Here is a 22,318-nt window from a genome sequence, read left to right as displayed (position 1 = left end):
GGCGACGGGTGTTTGTGTATTTGTAGACGAGCTGACGTGTTTTTTTTGTTGTTTTTTTTTCCCTTTGTGGGGGTGGCGCAGCTTTAAGATGACTCATCAAAGCCTCTGTGTGTGTGATGTCCTGCTGAGCCCACTGAACATATTTTTTAAAAGGAACCTCGATTATCAGAATCAGAAAACACTGAAAGTTGAGTGCTGCAAAATTACCATGAAAAGAAGCCATGCGTTTTTCTGTTTTTTTTTTTTGTTTTATTTTTTTCCCCCCCAAAGAACAGTTATCGAAGACTAACCACAAATTATTCTGCAGTTCATCAGGGGGTGTGTGTGGTGAAAAAATTCTCCGGGTTGCCACAAATGGCTGCCAATGAGTTGTTGCTAGGCAACAGAAACACAGATGGAAATGGAGGAGAAATGGGCAGCAGAAAACCGTGGGAGTAAGAAGTTTGACAATTATAGAATCAGAGATCCGGCATCATAACCTACAGAACTGCCAGAAACTACATTATTTCAAGGGTGATTCTCATTAGTAGTAGATCTGGACACTGCTAGAAGATACTGGATGTTTGTATGATTGGGAATCGGACAGGATAAGTGTAGGAGGTGTTGAATCCATTTCTCACAGTAGCTGGAGTTATGTAACTGTCTGAAGAGTATTTTTACACAATACTGCTCTGTGCTGGCATTCCAGTTCAGAGTTTCCAATGTGCCGCATTATAGTCTTCTACAGAGACAATTAAACTTTTCATTTTTCTACTGACAGAAGACAAAACTGGGTCAGGGTTTCAGGATACAGTCTAAAGAAAATGCGCCCTCTTTCAATTCTAGGATTCTCCCATCAGAACAAAATCAGGATGAAGCTGTTCTTTATGAGGCTCTGACGTTTAATCCTAACCTCAAGTTTCAGAAAGGTTCACATTTCACATCAAATAAAAATGAAACCAAAAGGGAAAGTTGAGGCCAGCTCTTTGTTCAGTTTGGGGCAAGCTTCAGGATAATCAGATGGGCTCATTGACGGCAAGATATCCACTTCCTGTGCCTGAATAACAAGCCCGGGTCATGACCTCTTCACCTTCGCAGTTGGATTGAGGCTTGTGTGATGATTTGTTAGATCCAAAAAGGACATAGTCCCAGAGGTTATTCAGATGCAACATTGTTACTCTTGAGTCGTGCTGCCTTCGTTTTATTCCCGTCTGTGGGGTTACGGTGGCTCAGTGGGAAGAGCAGTGATCTAGTCAGTCAAAAAGTTGTGGGTTTGATTCCAGTTTCTCTTTGCTCTTACTTGACTGCTAATCTGGAAACAGGTTTATGAAGATGTGACTCCAGTCAGTATGGCTAAAAAAGTGAAATGTAAATTCATTCTGTTTACTATTACAAGTTGAGATTTGTATCGTTCATTTCTTATTTTCATAAGAGGTGACCAGAGCACTGCAACATCTTAATTCTTCTTTTTGGCTGGATGTTTTTTTGGTAGGCTTGCTGCTGGGTTGATGAACTGGTTTAGGCCAAGCCCACATCATCACCTCTCCACCACCATGCTTCACAGTTGCAATGAGGTGTTCTGTTGAGACTGTAGCATCTAAGAGTGGAGCTCTATTTACATCTCCCTGACCATGGGGTGAATTTAACATCCAATCCTTGTGGATAATCTTTCTGTAGAATGATGGATTTTGGTAATATGCTCATAACCACAGCTAGATTACGTATTTCTCCTTGGTATTGTGTGATGCACTCCTGCTTATTTTTTATAGAGGTGGTTATACTCTAGTTAACAGTGTGCATTTAATTAGCAGTTCCAGGGTGCTACTTTAACCCGTTAGGTCAAAAATGGAAAAAAAGGCTTAAATCTCCTTATGTAGTGATCTTTTTTATGGTCTACGCATTTCCAGTTTTACTGAGGGCCACATCGATGACCTTCCTGGGAGACTAACTGCTGGTGACATGCGAGACTCGGTTGGAGACCTCAGGGCAGCAGGGGGCCGTGGCTTCCTGACACTCCAGGACAAAACCTGTCCGCGCCGTGATCCTCTGGGACAAAGCAGGACACACCTGAGAGAGTAAAGGACACCACTAGCCCCGGGGTCATGCCCAAAGAGAACACCACACACAGCTTTGCAGAGGTCTTTGTTTACCGAGGATCTTTATTATTGTTATTATTCTAATTTCAGTCAATGATTTACAGCAAAAACGACTCACTGACTGATCACATCGAACCCGTTCCTCTTTCTCGCTTTCCTCCCACAGCATCGCTCTGTATAATCATAATTTACTCTCTAAAATAATAAAACACAAGGGTTCATCAAATATACAGCAATAACTCTTTGTATTTATAATAATAATAAAAAATAAAAATAAAATAACCTGGCTGTGACTGGATGCAAAGACACAAACGAGGTGGATGGATTTACACAGAAAACCTGATTTTGGACAAGTAATTTGTAACAGATTCCTGCTAAACATTTGTCAGTAACAGTGTTTGAACTGTGCATATGAGGATATTCTGTAAACTAAATAAAGCATGCTTCGTTGTGACAAAACTGCTACAAAATGCTAAAACATCCTGTCGTCTGCGTAAATCCATCCAGGTTTTTTGGCATTTATTGACTGATTGAGCTTATGATCATGTCTCCAGTGGATTATCCAGCCATACAGTAACAGAAATCCTCTCTGGCTTAACAGCAACAGGTGAATTTTGTTGTTTTAGCAAGAATGTTTGGCTCTTAAAGCAAACGTAAATAAAAGTATTTTCCTGGCAGTAATCGGATTTTGAACAAACCTGTGTGTTTCTTTGGACTAAATAAAAATGTAAACAAAAATCTTAGGCTTCTGAATGCAAACATCATCGTATTTACAACAACAACAAAGGCGCACGGACAAGACGCAGGAAACGTGTTGGCACCGCATACACAGAGGTGCATGCACAGACTGAAACAAACGCTTCAGCACCAACACACATGCACACACACATGCATGCACACACACGGTCAGCAGAGGAAAATACTGTTATTTGCATTATGTACAAGGTGTGAGAAATGGCTGCACAGCTGTTTGCACGCAGTCGTGTGTGTGTGTGTGTACGGAGCAGGTTTGGGACTGCGCCGCGTCTCATAGCGCTCGGGGAATGATGGTGAACGGCAGGATGGGGCTGCTGGCCTCCAGCTCCAAGGCGGTGAGGAAACACTCGGTGGCGGCAGCGGCATTCCCCTGAGCCTGCAGCACCTCGCCCAGACTGTTCCACACGTCATGAGAAGTGCTGACGAGGCAAGAGGCAAATTGTTTTCACTGATTAAATGTAAATGAGGGGGGTGGGGGGGAGGGAAGGAAACTTGCTAAAACAAGCATATTATCGCCTTCCTAAAATAATGGCCTGAGTCGTTTGTTTGCCAAAAGATGTTTTAGGCAACCAACCAAAAAAACAAAAAAATTACTTTAGGCAAAAAAAGGACATAGGCCATTATTTTAGGAAGGTGGCGACATGTCTTTAAGAAATAAGAAAATAAAAGATTACAGGGGTAAAGTAAATCTAAAGAGTTGTGATAAAAACCATACCTGTTGACCTGCACAGCATCCCTTAGGACTTTCTCAGACAGACTGTAGCGCTGCAGCTGGTGCAGAATCAGACCCTGAGGAGACCCATAAACATCACCACTTAATCATTATTTATAATAACCAATAAAATTGTTTTGTCATTTCAGTGATTTTGATCAAGACAGCCATGAAAGCATTTTTACACATAATCAGGAAAGTATTTAGGGTGTCAAACAATTGCACCAGCAGAAGTAAATTTAGCTTTAGACATACAAAAGCTGTTTCAGACTTTGAATGCTTTATTCTGAATGTTCATGTTCATGACAGCACTGTTAGTAATAGACGGAAAAAGTATAAATTATTATGAGACGATGCCAAGAAAATGTGTTTTTCCCTCTAAAAAGAGAATATGGTACTGGCATTTTTGTAATGTTGACTTCAGGAATGGTGTTCATTTTGGAGGAAACCAAAATTCCTCAACCCAACCGAGAAGCAAGGGTGGTGGAGGGACAATGATCTGGGCTTGCACTGGAACTAGAGTCAAGGACCAAAGTCGGACCACGCCCAGATTTGGCTTCTACGGCCTTATTGGAGCGGCGCAGAAACCAGGGTTTACAAATTCCAATGGACCAAAGCGTCGCTTTAAAAAAAGACTGATGTGAAATCCTATTAAAATGATGCGAGAGGCTGATGAAGTCAGACAGCAAATTACTGAGTTACTGCTGCTAAATGTGGTTCTAAAAGCAGCTGGATGCTGAAGTGTACTTGGTTTTTCACTCATAGCTTTTCCAATTCAGTACCATCTTGTTTGACAAAATCTATTGTTAAACAAAAGTGTGGAATTTGTTGTACTCCCGAGATTAGACTCAACTAATGTAAGGAACCCAGTAAAAACCAGACCACTGTTATCATGTTGCAATATATGACAGCCTTAAAGCGAAAGAGGTGGTTCACACTTTTAACCACAGTGCCAGGCCCACACAGGTGTTAAAAAACATCCCCACATACATGAACAAAAAATGTTTTTCTTATCAATTTCAAATTGTACTTTTTACCTGCAGTACTTTTACAACTGCATTTATATTTTTGTTTACCACTTTTGAGTTATGCATGTTAACATAACCAAATTATACTGCATGCATTTTTGAGTAAATGGTTGTGCAAAGTTTATTCCTGATTTGTGTTCAAAACCATGTTGGTTTTGAACACAAAAGTCCTCTTAGAAAATTCAAAAGTTTCAAAAGAGAAAATCTTTCTTTTTTTTTTTTTTACCAGGCTTTTATTTTTGTTTCTACCACAAAGAATCACTGTCAGTTCAAGGAGATTTTGTAACAAGACGCATTTTCTACATATCTGAATCATTTAGACACATTTGGAAAGTTTGAGCTTCTTCAGCAGCTGTGAAGAGGCGAGGGACAGGAAGTCTGATCAAGTCGAAGGCAATTTCTCCAGGAATTTGTCCTGCTTAGTTTAGACTTGTTTAGCAATCATGCAAACACAAGACCTTTGTTGGAAACATTTACGCTGAGCGTTGCATGCATCAAGAAGAAATAAACAGCCACGGGTATCTAATTTAAGACACTAATTCCGCACTGATGTAGGCTGATTTGCTCAGGGCAGTAAACTGACTGTGAATATGTGTTGCTTCAATGAGAGGGAAAAAAAAGAAGAAAAAACAGAAAAAGAAAAGGTCTGGATTACCTTAAAAAAAAAATGAAAATGACTTATTTGGAGTAAAATCCATAGAGCTGAAGGCTGCTTCAAGAGTTTTGCACAGAAACACAGCAGGTGTGTTGGTATCTTACCAGTCTCTGCATGGTTTTGACATGAGTCGGGTTGATGGACAGGGCTTCTTCGTACCATCGTTTGGCTTCGTCTATGTTGCCCCTCAGCTCGGCTATCTGGCCCCTCATGTACATCATGTTGTGGGAGGTGGGGGACAGGTTGGCGGCCTCCTGGGTGCACGCCGTGGCCTCTGCAGGTTTCGACATGCCGATGTACACCTCAGCTGTGGGAGAAAACAGATACAGAGAGAGGGGAAAGGTTGCAGACTGCCAGAAAGCGGCACTTATTGGAGTAAAAGCCACGCCAAAATGGATATCAAAACGGAATCTATGGAGCTGCGGTCTCAAAAGCGACGCAAACAGAGGCGTGCGATCTGAAGCCTTCATTACTTCGATGATGAAGACTGAGCGATATCGGCAGGGCAGGAGGGAGGAAATGAACGGTCCCTCTATCTGCCCCCTAATTGGCTGATTACATTAGTTGTGTCGCCAAGCTGGAAATGACCGCCCGACGAGAGGAAGCAGCCGGGCAGATAAACAGCAACACAAACCGCCTCTGTTGGTGTGTCAGTGTGTATTTATGGGAGCCGTCTGCTTCTGTTTACATTCTGCTCTGCAAATGTCTGTAGCCGGTGCAGAGAGAAAGAATCAGGGCCCCGGCACACAGAGAGAGGGAGATCCGATATCCAATCAGAAAGAGCCGACGGCAGCACGCTCGCCACGGCTGCTGGAGTAAGTAGGAGGAAGCAAGTTCAAAGTGCAGATGAATCCCTTTTCAGCTGCTTGTAACCAGGATGTTACCATCTAGGTTATGAGCAGTGCTTTTTTTTTTTATCTGTATTGATTCCCACGTAAGTACATTTTACCAATCATAATGCCAATTGCATACTTAAGAAGAAAGGATAAAATAAGAGAACTTCACAACTCTATTTCCAAAAATTAAATAGCCAGAAATACAATTAAAAATACACAAACTGAGAACATAAAATAAAATAATGATAAAGGGCGAGTGTTATAAGAGTAGATTATCAGGGTCGTTTTATTAAGCTCCGTCTCTGAAAAGAAAATTTGATCCGAGTTTCAAATAGTCCACCTAACTTTGTCACCATAAACAAAATTGTTAAATCTTACATCCATCCAGTCATCTATGGTTGGTTTGTCCTGGGAGAAACATGAAATATTTGTCTCTATTTTACCATAAAGGAATGCTCCAAGTCACAATCTGTATTCAGTGACAACTACGGGTTGAGGAAACCTTTTTTCAAGGAAATGTCGCTGCAATAAGAGTTCACGTAAAATCAACGTGTGGAAGCAGACCTGCATGAAGCCAGATCTGAGCCAGGGTCAGCCAGGGGTGCGGGGGTCCATGTTTGGGGGCGCTGCTCTGCAGGGAAGAGGCCACCTCCGACAGAGCCTGCTCCACCCGGCTGGCTGCTATGGACGTAGCGTGCACCGAGCCTGCAGGGTGAGGAAAAAAAAAATCCATCGCTTTGTTAAAACACACGAAAACAGCTGCCAAAACCTACCGACTGACAGCTGAGAAGCAGCTAAGCAGAAAATGACTTTTAGTGAGGCGGCCAAGAGCAGAACTCACTGACCACACCTGCAGAAACGCAATGAGGAGCTGAAAGTGTGTGTTCTGTCGCAGTGAAGAAGCTCACACAGATATGCAGTACACACCATGCCACACTGTTACGGTGCTGCATAAGTGAGTTAAAAAAAAAAAAAACATCGTGCACAAAACTACAACACACTGCTGCTTAGCAGCTAAAAAAACAAACATCCAGGCTCTTTACAGTCTACGTTGATGTCAGTCTACACTGTAGTCTATATTTTTAATTTTCTGATTTTAGCCAGAACACCCACTCATACGAGAGAGATGGCAGAGATGGAGATTAAAGAGTTTATTTTAAGCTTCAAAAAAGGAAAAGAGAAGTGCTGATAAGAGGATTTTGGGGAAATGACAAAAGGAAGTTTAATTTGCTCGACACAAACACGAGCTGGGAATCCTGTTTGCAGATGCCGTTTTGGAAAGTAGTCACTTACACTCTGCTCTGCAGCACATCATGTCACGTTGAAAGCAAAGAACTAAATGATCTTCACTGAGATTTTAAGTGATAGACCAACACAATGTAGAGCATAAATGTGAACGAGTTTGTTTCTACACAAACAACAGAAAAGTTTCAGCTGCTTTTACTCCGAGAAAGTTATTGAACAAACAGAATCATAAAGACAAAGGAACATTTTCTGAGAAGGTTGGATTATACAACAGTTGAACCTCATGGAGCATTTTTTTTTTTTAAATTAAAGAGAATAGACCTGCCAAGACACGGTAACTAAACTGAGATGGCAAGTCTGCATTCACCACAGAAGCAGCCAAGAGGCCCAAGATTACTCTGGAGGAGCTGCAGAGAATCGGTTGGCAGGACAACCATCAGTCATGCTCTCAACAAATCCGGGCTCAATAGAAGAAAAATGAAAACCATTGCTGGGGAAAAAAAAAAAAAGTCCCAGAGGTCATGTATGGAAAACAAACTTTTTGTTGAAGATTTGGTCAAATGAGACCAAATGAGCTTTTTAAAAAAAAAAAAAAACACCTCACATCTCTCTCAGCACACAGTAAGACATGGTGGTGGCAGCGTCATGCTGTGGGGATATATCCTTCATCAGGGACAGGGGAGCTAAATACATTTAGGTCAGAAAACCAATTGGAGCATTTAAAAGTCTTATAACTTTAAAATGTGACGCGAGTTAGCGCCCCGAAACTTTTTTGCAGCATCATTTTCCCTGTCTTGGCGTTTCACAGTTTTTGCCAACGTATTTTCATATTAGCTGGCAGTTTCAGTCCGTTTCTGCCTTGATCCGAGCCTGGAAGCAGCCCTGTGCTTTCCACTCATGCAGGCGAGAAGCTAATTTTATTTACTCAAATGACATTTAGTTAAAGCTGTTCTATTAAACAGGTTGGACGTCAGACGTACGCATCCTCTAAAACACGGTCTTTGTTTCCCGTTTGCTCTTGTGAGGTTTGTCTTTAGTTTATTTGCGGCACATCAGGCGGGACAATCCACGTGTTTGTGAGCAAGCTTCTTGGAAACGAGTATCGTAGTGATATGTTCATATCATAGCCGAATGTGACTAATGATTTAGCTCAGGAACAGGAAGTGGTCTCGTCTTCTCCTTCCAGAAGTCAATGATGATTTGTTGCCCTTTCCTGTCCTTAAGGAGGAAACAAATGCCGGAAAAAATCTAGTTTCTGCTCCGTTATCACAGTAAACTACTTTAAAACCCACTTATTTCTCAAGTATTCTTAAGTATTTTTGCTCAAATAAGAAAGCTAGATGCTTTGAATCATTTTGTACCTTTATTTTCTGATTTATGATGACTGTATTCCCCCTCTGTGGGACAAAAAAAGCTATTTTTTTCTATTTTACACGATATGCCTTCTTGTAACCATTATGAATTTTAAGGTTAAAGTTAAAAATGGTTATGATGGTGATTTTCATTTTTAAGGTATTTCGAGAGATTTTTCAGTACTTTGCATGAAAATATCTCTAGCTCCCTTTATAAAAAGTTTTTAAAGGGTTGTCACAACAGCATCCCACACATCACTTCCCGTTTGTCGCTTCCTAATTGGAGCAACATCCCGGATAACAGACGCCTCTAAAGTCGGGCACTAATCATCAAGATGTGCGGATTCCATGAGGAAACGGCCTGATCAGCTGAACCCAGTGAGGCTGACTGAAAGTCCCACAGATCCGGTGAGCAAGAGCCTGATGTTTTCAGCCGGACACCAGAGAGGCAAATTCACCGTTACTCTGAATAAATAACAAGAAAAAACACTAAATCCTCTCCGTTTTGATTAAGAATACATAGAAAACAGATTAAGCAAGGATCTTTTCAGACGAGTTTTTCACAAAAATCTGGTGAAGTATCAGAGACTAAACCGTAAAACATTAGTGACCATTTTCATTTTTTATTGTGTTTGGTTAATTTTTCACTACATATCTTAGTTTGATGAACAATAGACGTAGACTTAAAATTTGGATCTCACGGCGATTTTACCCATTTTTAATCACGTCTTTGATTGCACATAAATCACAGCACTGGGAAATAAATCAAACTCCCCTTTTTTTACACTGATGGTGCTCATTCTCTAGGAAACTAAAGAATTCATGTCAGATTGATAAATATATCCGACTGATTGGTTTATAAAATAATCATAATAATCTAATTGAATCCAGTACTAATTATCTTCGACAACCTGAATGAGAGAGTGAAAGTTTTGTGGACATTCCTCCTTGAATAAATGAATCTCAACCTTACCAGGACAAAAGAGGGGAGGTAGGAAAAAAAATAAATAAAGATAATGGATGAAATAAAAGAGATACGGTGAAGGTTACATGGCTACTTACAAACAGAAAACATGGAGGGAAAACCAAGAGTGTTAGCGTCCTGAGGGCCGCCTTGGAAAAACAAAAACGGAAGGATGGGAGAAAAAAAACAGCCATTTGTTAATGATTGAAAAAAGGAAGGAACAGAGAAGAAATAAAGAGCATAAGGTTTTCATTTTTCACAGGAAGCTCAAGAACCACATGACCACACACACAAAGTCAGGTAATTCATCCTATTTGGTCAAATTAACACTTTAAAAGTAGCCATAAATTTGAATTAATTTACTGCCAAACCTTTTTTTATTTTGGTTCATTCCTCGTGAGCGCTTCATGTTTTTTTTTTTTTTGTTGTTTTGTTTTTTTTCTGGCTTCCCAACTAAATTAAAACACACACATTCACACACAAATGATGACATTAACAGACAAGATGAGTTTGGAGGGGAGTGAGGAAAGGATCAAAGTGGCGTCTGAAACAACAAAAATATAAAAAGGAAAAGAAGATGCAGAGCAGTAAACACAGCAGGGGAAAAAAAACATTTCCTTCAATACATCTATAAGAGGCATTTGAAATACTTACTTATAAAGACTGAAAACTTTAATTTCTAAAGTTTTCAGTCTATCTTTTTATCCATCTAATTTTACTTGCATGAAGAAAGAATCTAGATCTGAGTAAAATACGCCAGTTTGAATGGTTCCTCTTGAATGATCATACAAAGAAGGCTTTTTTTTTTAAATCTTACATGAAATGTATTTTTGTACCGTTTTTACAAAGTTACTGCTCTGATGGTGGCGTTCTTTATACAAATGGCCTTTTTAAATTTCTGTATGCTCCTGTTAACGATTATTCAGTTGCTAAATTGGCTGACAATTATTTTAATAATCAATAGATCACAATTAATCATTAAAGCCCTAGGTAAAATTAGCACATATTTTATTTTCGCTATTGTAAATAATCTCTGCCATTGGATTATAATCTACAGCTTCATACACGCACACCTCAAAAATGTCCCCTTGAGTTTCTGCAACTTAATATTTTAAAATATTGTCTGTGTGATGTTACTAAGTGTTTATTTGCATAAACTGAGACCTGATCAGTTAGGTAAGAATTTAATGCCAGATTAAACACTTGGCTGAGTGCTCTCCTCAGCCAATATTCCTGCCATGATTATGATTAGCATGCTGTCATCTTTCCTTAACAAACAGCTACAAGTTAACACTCCAACTCTACGCAGTTCTACAACCAAACTGTGTCTTTTCAGGTCACTCTGCACACCATGCTACAGACAGGGTGTACACGAAGGCTCACTACAGTTGGAAAGCTGCTGCAGAACAATGTGGTTGCAAAACGAGTGAGTCCTGGTCTTGGTGGGTGGAGGAGGAAGAAGAGGACGGGGACGGGAAGGGGGAGGAGACGGGAGAGGGGAGAGACCGGTTGGGTTTCTGGTTGGAGTGAGAATGGGAGGAGGCTGGAAAATGTAGAGCGGCGATGAAGGGGAGGGCAGCGGAGAGGAGAGGGAGGAGACGGTGGACGGGGAGGTGGGAGAGATTGGCTCAGAACCAGAGAGGGAGGAGGAAGAACCTGAGACTAAAACAGAGGAAATAAAACAGAAAAAGAATCATTAACGAAGCAATGACGAAATAGAAAAGAGCAGGCAGGTGATAGGTTTTCATACTCCTTAAAACACATTATAAAAACAAACTTCAGCCTATTTTATTGTGGCTTGATAAACCAACAAAAATAGTGCATCACTGAGAAGAGAAAAGAAAGAGGTACAACGTTTTAAAAATATTTTACAAGTAATCCGAAAGGTGCAGCATGCATTTGTAAAAAGCTGTCTTTACCTTCATACCCCAAAATAAACTCCAGCTCAACCTGTTGTTGTTATTAGATGCCACCTAATAAGTAAATTGAATACATGTGTGTGTAATTTTATCTCAGTATAAATGCCACTGTCCTGCAACAGCCTCAACGACTTTTTGGGGAACGTTAGTGAACAAGCAGCGTCATGAAGACTGGGACATACCAGGCCGGTCAGGGATGAGGCTATAAAACAATATCGCAAAGCTTTCAAAGTTCAGTTCAGCCCATCTCATCCTCTACAAATCTGACATTAAATAGCAGAGAAAATACCACAATCAGTTAGCAGTTTGCTAACAGAGCTGTGTCTGTGCATATCTGCATGCAGGGACACAGCAGATATGCAGAAGAAGGCACTCTGGTCAGATGAGTTCGAAATGTAACTTTTTGACCTGCATGCAAAGCGCTGCCAGTGCCAGAAAACTAACACTGCATCATAAACCATCCCCACAGTGAAACATTGTTTCGCAGGGACAGGTGATGCAGTTGGAGCTGAGAGAAGGATGAAAAAAAAACCCGTTAAATACAGGAAAAATGTTTCAACAAAAGCAGTTGGTTCTACAAAAGACTCAATATATGAAAGGAACTTCAGGACAACAACCACAAACATCCAACCAGAGCTACGATGGGATGGTTTTAGATTGACGCATGTTCATGTGGTGAAAATATCCTAGTCAAAGTCCAGACCAACTGAGAATCAATGGAGACATTTTAAAAATCCATTTTCACAAAAGGTTTCCATCCAAACTGACTAGGCTGTAAAAGACTCCCAGTTGTAGTCAAAGGCGGTAGAGTATTGACTCAGAGGGATGAGCTTATATGTATGACACACTTTTCAGATTTTAATTATGAAAACATTTTAAAGTAAAGTACACTTCTTCTCATAACTTCACAGTTCTGCACTACTTTGTGTCAGTCCATCAGAAGAAACCCAAATAATAATAATAAAAAAAGCAGGAGCATTTTTCAAGGCACTGTGATAGCAGGAAGATCCAGGAGCCCTTTACAGCAGGTGTGTGTGTGTGTGTGTGTGTCTGTGCCTACCAGCGTCAGGGTCACTGAAGTCAGGCAGCGTCATGGCATTGAGCTGTCGTCTGTCTGGTATGGCCCTGTCCAACAGGCTGCTGCCACGCCCTGAATCGCTGCCAACCACAAAACCCATCAGTCAAGACAAACAGGCATTCGGTTTCTGTAATAGTCACACTTCTGTTGCACTGGCGTGTGTACCTAGGGTTGGTGAGGTTGTAGAAGCTCTTCCAGATCTGGAGCATGTGTTTGCAGGTGAGCAGCGCTTCCTCCGGTCCTCTACACATGGCCTCCAGCTTCACCTTCGTATACAGCAGACTACACGGCACAGACACCATCAGCTCAGGAGGGTCTGCCACTCCGTTAGACAGACGAGAAATGCTGTTTGGGGAATGTTTCGCTCACTTGAAGTTCTCGGGATACTCGGACAGGGCCATCTCTATGATGTTGAGGGCGTCATGGTAATGTTTCTGGGCAGACAGAAGCAGGGCCAGCAGGTGGAGGGAGTGGACGTCGTCTCCTTGTAGCTGCAGCGCCTGTCGAACATACCCTAACGCCTCGGGGATCTACACACACACACGCACACATGCTACAGGTCTTCACTAGAGTTAACATAAAGCACAACCTTGTGGACCTGAAGGGGAAGTAAATCTTTTTCTTGTGTTTTGAATGCTTCGGTTTTTGATTTTTAGTTTGTTGGCGTTACCTGTCTGGAAATGGCAAGCTGCAGCGCCAAATAAAAAGCTGCCAGATGGTCAGTGGGAGACATGCTCTGAGCTCTGCAGATGAAAAACAAAAACATTTTGTGCTCAGACATGTTCAATCAAAAATGACATCAGTAACTTCAAGATTTCAGAGATAAATCTGTTTACTTTAATAGAGCAGGACAGTTCAATACTTGGACTTAATTCTAAAGTATTTTTAAGAAACACATTCATACCTCTGAAAGGCCGACAAAGCTTTCCTCTGGTAGTCCTCCTGCGTGCTCCGCAGCGATGCTGAAGAGATGCAAACACACAAAATAAAAGCTGTAGATATGACAACCACAATTACACACACATAAGAGAAAAGCACAAACACTTGGTGGGGTGTTTTTCTGCCTGACTTGTCAATCTGTTACAATCTCCTAAGTGCACAGACATTCGTTTCTCTGACGTTCCCAGAGTTTTTTTCAGCTTCGTGAAGGGAATGAATGATGAGAGTATGGAATATGTTGTGTGGCTGAGATCGGGTTTAAATTAGTAAGCAGACTTGCCATCAGTGGCTTTGAGGCTGTAAACCAGGCCGACGGCCAAGTGACCTTTGGCTTTGAACTCCGCTGCCTTCTCTCCCATGTCAATCACCATCTTTGCAAACTTCTCCCCTTCGTCCAACTGAAATATCAGCGTATTAAGATGTAAGACAAAACCACAAAAGAGAAACACTGTAAAAGTGAAGCTTTGCTTTCACTTCTGGGAAGAGCTGTGTGCTTCTCACCCAGTGCAGTGGACCAATGCACAGTTTAACGGCCAGCAGTGGGATGGTGGGGTCATCAGGCTTCAGACGGATGCACTCCTTCAGAACCTTGACAGCGCGGGCGGATTTGCCGGCAGCCATTAGCGACAAGGCGAGCTGGTACCACAAATGGAACTCCTCAAAAGCGAACTTCATGGCTCTCTCCAAGCACTGGGGACGGCAGCAACACGGCCCGTTTTCTCAGAATTTGTCGGTCTACTTGGAAACATTAATTTCAGGAGTGCAGGTAATGTGTGGCTTGTGTGGTTTTATTTTACCTCCGACAGCATCTCATACTGCCCCCTCCTGCCCAGCGCTATGGTCAGCAGATCGTACACCACGGAGGCAGACTGCAGGCTGATGATCCGGTCGTTGTTGTGCTCAGGGATCCTGCTCAGGACAGCATCCCGGTTGGCCTGGCACGAAAACAAGCAAAGATAAATAAGTAAAATCTGCACAAAATCTGACAATGTTTTAAAAGTGTGACTCTATCTCACCATAGACTCACTGATCAGCAGCAGCAGCAGAGCTTCCTCTGTGTTCTCCTGAGGACAAAACAAACTGAAATGCACCAAGAGAGAGATGAAGACAGACAGAGATGAGAAGAACAGAGAGACCGTTTTGAATCCGTAGCAACAAATGTTATAAAAAATGTCATACTTCTCTCCGGAGTACACTCGTGGGGGTCGGCTCAGGGTGTAGTTCTTGCGGTAGGTATGCCCTTGCTGCGTGGGATTATCCAGGGGTGACACTGACGGAGGATCTTCCAGAGGAGACCAGTAGCTCTGTTCACACATTCCTCGGAGCAGGATCTCTGCGAGCTGTCGGGCTATCGTCTGCACAAACGACGAAATTACAGACTAAAAAGGGCAGCAAAACAGCATGAGTGTGCTGATTTGTGTGCTGTTCAACTTAAATGGCAAACAGAATAAATCAGCAAAGTCCTGCACGAAAATTTTAAGATTAAAATAATCATGTCGCAATAAGCCATTAATGATGATGATAAATTAAAATAAGCTTGAAATTTTACATTCTGAGAATTGATGTTTTTTTGAGGCCATTGTGTTTTTTATTTTGGATACTTCCAGTTAAGGTGCAGAGTGTTCTGTACAAAATGAAAGTTTATTACTCTTTGAGAACTTGCATTATTATGCCATTATCAGTATATTACTAGAAAAAGGTCTCATAACAGCATTACTATTGTTATCGTGACAGGCCTACATTTAAGTAGTAATTATTCTTCTCAAATCTGAAAGGCTGTCAAACACAAACTCATCCAACTATATGCAAATTATTTACGATTTTTGGAATTAGAAGCTGAGAAAAAAAAAATCTGACAGACAGACAGATATCATCCCCAATGAACTCTCACCATGCGAAGGTTCTGGGTGGTTCTGGTTTCAACAGCCCGAAGAATCTCCCGAAATCTGCCCACACCCCGCGTCAGGTTTCTGCACAAAAAAAAAAAAAAAAAGAAGTCATGTTTTGCCAATTTTAAAAGAAGAAAATATTTCCTTTTTACAGCTAAAATCATATTACCAACCAACTTGAGAATTTAATAGTGATCTTTTAAGATTCCTTTCACTGACTGATGGACGGACAAACCAATATAGGGGTGGACTGACAAATAAATAGACAGATGGACCAAAAGAGACGGAACAAAAACAACCCTATAAATAAAAACCTCATGCCACTCTCTACTTTCTCTGAGCAGGAAGCTTCACCAGCTGTTGCCAGACTAAATGTAATTCAACCTTTCTGATCCTAAAACCACATAAGTGTGAGAAAACCTCAAAGCTGTAAAGTCCTATTCACACTGCACTGCATATATCAACCTGTTAACAGCTTTGTCAGATCACAACTGCAAAAGAAAAAAAAAGAAGAAAAAAAGAGTGCGATTTCTGCCAAGTGACTGGTCTTCAACAACAATGTAAAAGCTTTTCTGAATGTCAGCAGTATGTTTCTATTCTTGTTTTTTTTTTTCCAGGACCCACAGTAAACTTGCGTTAATATCTACCCTTCCCTTTTCTCCAATCGTGTATCTTACCCGTTCTGGAAGTGAATGACGTGGGCCCTCTGCAGGCCCGTCTCCAGGAAGTAGCCCAGCTCCAGATCCTGAGTCGCCGGTCCTGGTTTCGGGCTGCGGTTCTGAATGCCTGCTGATAATGCCTACAGAAACAGAAACAGAAACACAACAGAACAACAAAAGTAAGGAAACTGTTAAGGCAAAATTAGAGAAAGTTATGCTTGATTTTCGTCCAAATCAATAGAAACTAGCAGAGAGGACCTTTCTATAGCTTCATATATCTGTTGGTTTCCTACTGTTCTGTCTATAAAGACGGCTCTGTTTGTCAGCTGGCCATCATGAGCAGAAGCACATTTATCAAACTCGCTCACTGCCAGTGTAATCATCACACTCCCACAAGGATGGCACAACATTTCCTGGCTCTAGAAGTATCTGGTGAGTGTTCGTGTTCTAGCTTCTCCCCCTCAAACACAAACCTTCTCCGCTTCCTGCAGGTACAGCAAAGCAATGTCTCCGGACTTTTCATAGCAGGTGATGATTTCCTGCTCCCGTGCTGTCGGGCTCCGATTGGTCGACGGAGAGCCGGAGTTCGACAGAGAGGGAGAGGAATCCGGGATCTTCTCTAGACACAAGCCTGGGAGAGATCAGAGAAACGGAAAAGGAAACAAAACGTGACAGAAGCTTCAGTAAGCTTAATTGCATCACGCCTCAAAATATAGTTTTAATATTTTAACATATCAGCTTAATTTGGTTGAGTTGAGAGATACTGCGCTGCCCCCGTGTGGAGATAAAAAGCATTGCTACAGAGATTAGTGGAGATTGGACTTGAGATGTGGAAGTGGATGTTTAGAAGGTTGTGAGGTTACAAATGACTCCCAAGTGTGTCTGTGTTTACCTTTGGTGGCGTAGGCCTCTGCTATCATAGACAGTCTGTACACAGGAGCTCCAGTCAGCTGCAGGTCGTCCAGGTTCACCTGGCTGTAGTAATCTGGAAAAGCAGAAGTTCTCTGTTCAGTCCTTGGACTGTGAACGTCTATTAGAACGAGAATCATCTCTTCAAAGAGGCCAAACGTTTGTATTGAAGTCTTCATGGTCAACACACTGGGTTCTTACGTAATCTGGAAAAAGGTGGATTTTGTTTTAGGTATTTTCAGGTCTGGAGAAGTAGGAGTGAGTGTCGGACTGTAGAATAATATTCATATTTTCTCACTTTATTCCCTATTCTCTTGTCTAAAACTTGTACTCGTTTCCCTTTTTGTTTCTCCATTCTTTTTTCAATCCATCTTCCCCTCAGATTTTCTATTCCAAACCCACCGATCATGACACCTATCCATTTTTTCGTTATCGTAATTTATTTATCCCTCCGTTCATTCGTTTTTCCATTATTTATCCATGCACCTTTGTTTCCATCAGTAGATCCGTCATTTTTTCCATTATCCATCATCCCATTAACCCTTCCGTACATGCATCCATCCATCTATTTTTATATTATTCACCCTTCCACGCTTTCATGTTTCCATCAAGGAAAATTTGTATTTATCAAAGCTGATGCTATCATTGAAATCCTTAATGATAATATCTCCACCACATCATTTTCTACTAGTGCGAACTAATATTAAATATTAAAAACTGCACTTCTGTTAAAATAAAAAATAATAATAATGTATCTGGCCTATATTCATAGAGCCTTTTGATTTAGAATGTGGGAAATGATTAGCATCTCTGAACAGTTTTTCAGCTGCTCTGAAAGGTTATATATATATATATATATATATATATATATATATATATAGACACAGTCATATGAAAAAGTTTGGGCACCCCTGTTAATCTTAATCATTTTTATTTCTAAATATTTGGGTGATTGCAACAGCTACTTCAATTTGATATATCTAATAACTGATGGACACACAGTAATATTTCAGTATTGAAATGAGGTTTATTGTACTAACAGAAAATGTGCAATATACATTAAAACAAAATTTGACAGGTGTAAAAATTTGGGTCCCCTCATCATTTCATTGATTTGAATACTCCTAACTACTTTTCACTGACTTACTAAAACGCAAAATTGGTTTGGTAACCTCAGTAATCTTTGAACTTCATAGCCAGGTGTAGCCAATCATGAGAAAAGGTATTTAAGGTGGCCAAATCCAAGTTGTTCTCCTATTTGAATCTCCTCTGAAGAGCGGCATCATGGGCACCTCAAAACAACTCTCAAATGATCTGAAAACAAAGATTGTTCAACATAGTTGTTTAGGGGAAGGATACAAAAAGTTATCTGAGATTTCAGCTGTCAGTTTCCACTGTGAGGAACATATTAAGGAAATGGAAGACCACTGTGACAGTTCTTGTTAAGCCCAGAAGTGGCAGGTCAAGAAAAATATCAGCGAGGCAGAGAAGAAGAATGGTGAGAACAGTCAATGACAACCCACAGATCACCTCCAAAGACCTGCAGCATCATCTTGCTGCAGATGGTGTCTCTGTGCATCGTTCAACAATTCAGCGCACTTTGCACAAGGTGCACTCTCCCATACAGGAACTGTATGGGAGAGTGATGCGAAAGAAGCCGTTTCTGCAAGCACGCCACAAACAGAGCCGTTTTGAGATATGCAAAAGCACATTTGGACAAGCCAGCTTCATTTTGGAATAAGGTCCTGTGGACTGATGAAACAAAGATTTAGTTGTTTGGTCATAAAAAAAAGCCCTTATGCATGGCGGCAAAAAAACACAGCTTTCCAAGAAAAACACTTGCCAGCCACTGTTAAATTTGGTGGAGGTTCCATCATGCTCTGGGGCTGTGTGGCCAATGCCGGCACTGGGAATCTTGTCAAAGTTGAAGGTCGCATGGATTCCACTCAATATCAACAGATTCTTGAGAATAATGTTCAAGAATCAGTTACAAAGTTGAAGTTACGCCGGGGATGGATATTTCAGCAAGACAATGATCCAAAACACCGCTCCAAATCTACTCAGGCATTCATGCAGAGGAACAATTACAATGTTCTGGAATGGCCATCCAGTCCCCAGACTGGAACATCTATGGGGTGATTTGAAGCAGGCTGTCCATGCTCGGTGACCATCAAACTTAACTGAACTGGAATTGTTTTGTAAAGAGGAATGGTCAAAAATACCTTCATCCAGGATCTAGGAACTCATTAAAAGCTACAGGAAGCGACTAGAGGCTGTTATTTTTGCAAAAGGAGGATCTACTAAATATTAATGTCCCTTTTCTGTTGAGGTGCCCATATTTTTTGCATCCGTCAAATTTTGTGTTAATGCATACTGCACATTTTCCGTTAGTCCAATAAACCTAATTTCAATACTGAAATATTACTGTGTATATCAATTATTAGATATATCAAACTGAAATAGCTGTTGCAAACATCCAAATATTTAGAGATAGATATATATATATATATATATAAAATATGATGAGATGCTAATAAACAGCATCCAGCAAAGACCTGAGACAGGACCTGACAGATTCACCTGCTAAATCTTTAGAAACAAATTAATCAAGAGTAAAAAAGCGACACATTTTTAAGTCCAGCAGCATTTAAAGTAAGAAAGTATCAAATAAAAAAAAAAGAAAAAGATTACCTAAAGCATTACTGTATTCTCCTTCAATATAACAGATTTTGGCCATCAGTAGGCTGGCTTCCTGGAGGTAATCGGCCTGAAGACAAGTTACATGGAAAGAGTTATATTTGTACAAGAAGTCATCCAGTCAGCGATGCATCAGGTGCTCCTTTCAGAGTTTACCTTGAGGTTTCTTCGGTCCAGAGCAGCCGTAAGATGCTTCCTGACCTCCACCAGTGTGGCCCGTGTGCCTCGGGGGCTCGAACCCTGTTTGATGGGATTTTCTTTCAAGTACGTCTGGAGCTTGGATTCTCCCAACAGCAACTCACCTAAATCATCTACACACAGAAAGGCAAAGCATTTTAAGAACGACAGCAACTAGCAAAGAATTAAAAAAAAATGACATGTTGCTCACTTCAGAGGAGAAAAAAAAACAGGAGTGTAAGCACCAAATACGATACCAAAAAGAAAAAAACAAACATAAATTGGACAATTTTATCCAAAATTATAAATTTTTAAATGAATATGCCCCTGTCTGTGGTCTCCATTTAACAGGATAGAAAAAATTCTGAACTTTAACAAGCAACACAGAAACAACACAAATACCAGGACGAATTAGGTACCAAGAAAAGCCAAAGCAGTCCCTAATCCAAGTTCTGATCCTAGTCACAAACCAGTGCTCAAAGCTCCAGTGGATCGAGTTTATTTCCATAACAGTGAGCATTACTCAAAAAAATTAAAAATAAAAACAATCAGCAAGTCTAGACTCCGCCATAACACAGACTAGACTTCTGTCAAGAGCTTGGTTTTAGTCTGCAACATAATGACACATTTTATAGAAGAATGTGTAAATCTTCTTACAATAAAGAAGAGAAAATATCCAAAGTAGTACTTTGCAGGTCTCCGTTTACTGGAACAGTACGACTCTATTGGCCACCTTACTTTAGCAGATCCTGTTTTAAATGCTACCCTTTAATTTGTGGAAGTCGGTATCAGAACTGATGTTTCAGGTGCTGAAAAACATGAACCATTTCACAGTAAAGTGACACAGAGGGATGGAGATCTGTTAGCAGAGACTGACTGATGCTTTCCTGTTAATGGAGTTCTCCTTCATCTTTTTGCCAGATTAAGCTTTTGCTAGAGCAGATTGTAAAAGTTCACAGCTGTTGCCAGAATTTCCCATCCCCTCCTCATGAGCACGAATGCTAGAACATTCAAAGTTAAAAATACTTAAGTGATCCAAAAAGGGAAATGATATATTGTTGTGACTCATTTAATTCAAGAGTTATTGCAGATGGTGATGGTTGTACGCAGTAAAGATGTTCTCTGAAACAAATGGAAATAATTTCGAAAAATCAAGACTTTGATGCACAAATTTAAATGTACTGTTGATTTATTATAATCCACACAAGGTCTAATCCACCTGAAACCTTCAGATTGGCCAAACAGCTTGGATTTCATCATCTCTAAATAAGAATATATTCATATAACCAGAATCAAAATTTGTTCATAAGTGGCTCCAAAGTACTTTCCAAACTTGTGCAAATCTGTAATGTTCTTATTCAAGTCGTTAAGGGCTTTTCTACAGTTCTCTGCATGCTGAATAGATGGCTTGCAAACAACACTATCAGTATGGCAATATTAACATTACGATACGTCACCATAGCGCTTCCTTTTACAGTTAGCAGACAGAGGTCAGTGAAAGAAAATCTAATTTTTTGTTTCGGCAAACGATGTCGCTCCACAGAGCAAACCTTACGACGCGGAGTTCATTAAAGCATTTTTCTGAATGGTTCGGCTCTAATTAACCCCAACGAAAGATGATAAGCAAAACTAAAAACAAGCACAAAGTGTTGAAACCTGCTAGCATCCAGAATCAATCAATTTAGTGACGGATGTGGAGCAGGAGAAAAAACATTATTTGTCTTATTTCACTTTAGCTTTCTTGGCTAAATTATTTGTCATACAGGATGAGCATGTCACACAACCAGAAAAAAGCTAAAGAGGAACATGTTTGAATGGACAGTGGTGATCCAGACCAGGTCATATCCTAAAATTCAAGGTGTGGTAGTGGAAATCAACCAAAAGTGGAAACATAATTTCTGATTTTTTTTTTATTTATCTTTAGTTCTAACCATTTCATTGCCTCTAATCAAAACGGAGTGCAAAACATCCTGTGTTATGAGATGTTGCTGTCAGGAAGTAGGAAAGACCCAGGCCGGGGGAAGAGAGGCCTGATGAATAATGCTACCGCTGCGGGACGAGCTTCTTACCGTTGGATATAAGTTTCGCCGGCAGCTGCCGAACCAGCTCCGGTATCTTGTCCCACTGGCCCTCCGAGCGGCAGCGCTCTATCTCGGTCTCCAGTCGTGATCCAGACTTCTTCGCCGTCATGTTTCGTGACTGAGGGGGGGGGACTGGACTCGGTCAGAAACACCACAACAGGCTCCCTCTCTCTCCCTCCAGCTGGAACAACCGTCAAGCTCACACCTAAGTATAACATGCAGGCTTCCGGTGAAGGAAAATAAAGCGATAAAACAGTGACACCTAGCGGTCAAAGGGTGTAATTCTACAATTTAAGCGGAAGCTGACTGCAGACTTATTTATCAACCGAATACGTGGTGTCTGTGTC

The 22,318-nt window shown here is 40.8% G+C and overlaps 1 protein-coding gene across 4 annotated transcripts; it reads right to left on the bottom strand.

Moving 5' to 3' along the window:
- Nucleotides 1–2,118: 2,118 nt before the first annotated feature.
- ttc7b (tetratricopeptide repeat domain 7B) lies at nt 2,119–22,199 on the bottom strand. Of its 4 annotated transcripts, XM_017302470.2 has the most exons (23): nt 21,960–22,199; nt 19,870–20,024; nt 19,708–19,783; nt 17,000–17,092; nt 16,581–16,738; nt 16,126–16,247; nt 15,451–15,529; nt 14,739–14,914; nt 14,576–14,639; nt 14,357–14,494; nt 14,061–14,249; nt 13,840–13,957; nt 13,525–13,582; nt 13,291–13,363; nt 12,990–13,150; nt 12,786–12,902; nt 12,603–12,700; nt 11,007–11,285; nt 9,722–9,772; nt 6,627–6,767; nt 5,331–5,533; nt 3,547–3,620; nt 2,119–3,250 (listed from the first exon to the last, which is right to left on the bottom strand). In XM_017302470.2, exons 1-23 carry the CDS (start codon nt 22,078–22,080, stop codon nt 3,103–3,105), a joined length of 2,892 nt encoding a protein of 963 aa, XP_017157959.1. In that variant the 5' UTR covers nt 22,081–22,199; the 3' UTR covers nt 2,119–3,102. The 4 variants fall into 4 exon arrangements, with proteins under 4 accessions (XP_017157959.1, XP_017157960.1, XP_017157962.1 ...); XM_017302471.2 differs by lacking the exon at nt 9,722–9,772 and having other exon boundaries at nt 21,960–22,198; XM_017302473.2 differs by lacking the exon at nt 11,007–11,285 and having other exon boundaries at nt 21,960–22,195.
- Nucleotides 22,200–22,318: the final 119 nt, after the last annotated feature.

Source organism: Poecilia reticulata, chromosome 22 (genome assembly GCF_904066995.2).
Source record: "Poecilia reticulata chromosome 22, P_reticulata-male-v2, whole genome shotgun sequence".
In the NCBI taxonomy this organism is placed as follows: Eukaryota; Metazoa; Chordata; class Actinopteri; order Cyprinodontiformes; family Poeciliidae; genus Poecilia; species Poecilia reticulata.
Note: the sequence above shows the minus strand (reverse complement) of the source record. Positions and strands in the feature narration are given on the sequence as shown.

What these genes read in the sequence shown, in the direction of transcription:
- ttc7b (XM_017302470.2), bottom strand. Translation starts at nt 22,080, where the DNA reads ATGACGGCGAAGAAGTCTGGATCACGACTGGAGACCGAGATAGAGCGC. An exon ending in CCACCCAGAACCTTCGCATG is followed by an intron (nt 14,915 to 15,450) that starts GTGAGAGTTCAT and finishes TCGTTTGTGCAG; the next exon opens with ACGATAGCCCGACAGCTCGC. An exon ending in CTTCAGTGACCCTGACGCTG is followed by an intron (nt 11,286 to 12,602) that starts GTAGGCACAGAC and finishes CCTCTGTTTTAG; the next exon opens with TCTCAGGTTCTTCCTCCTCC.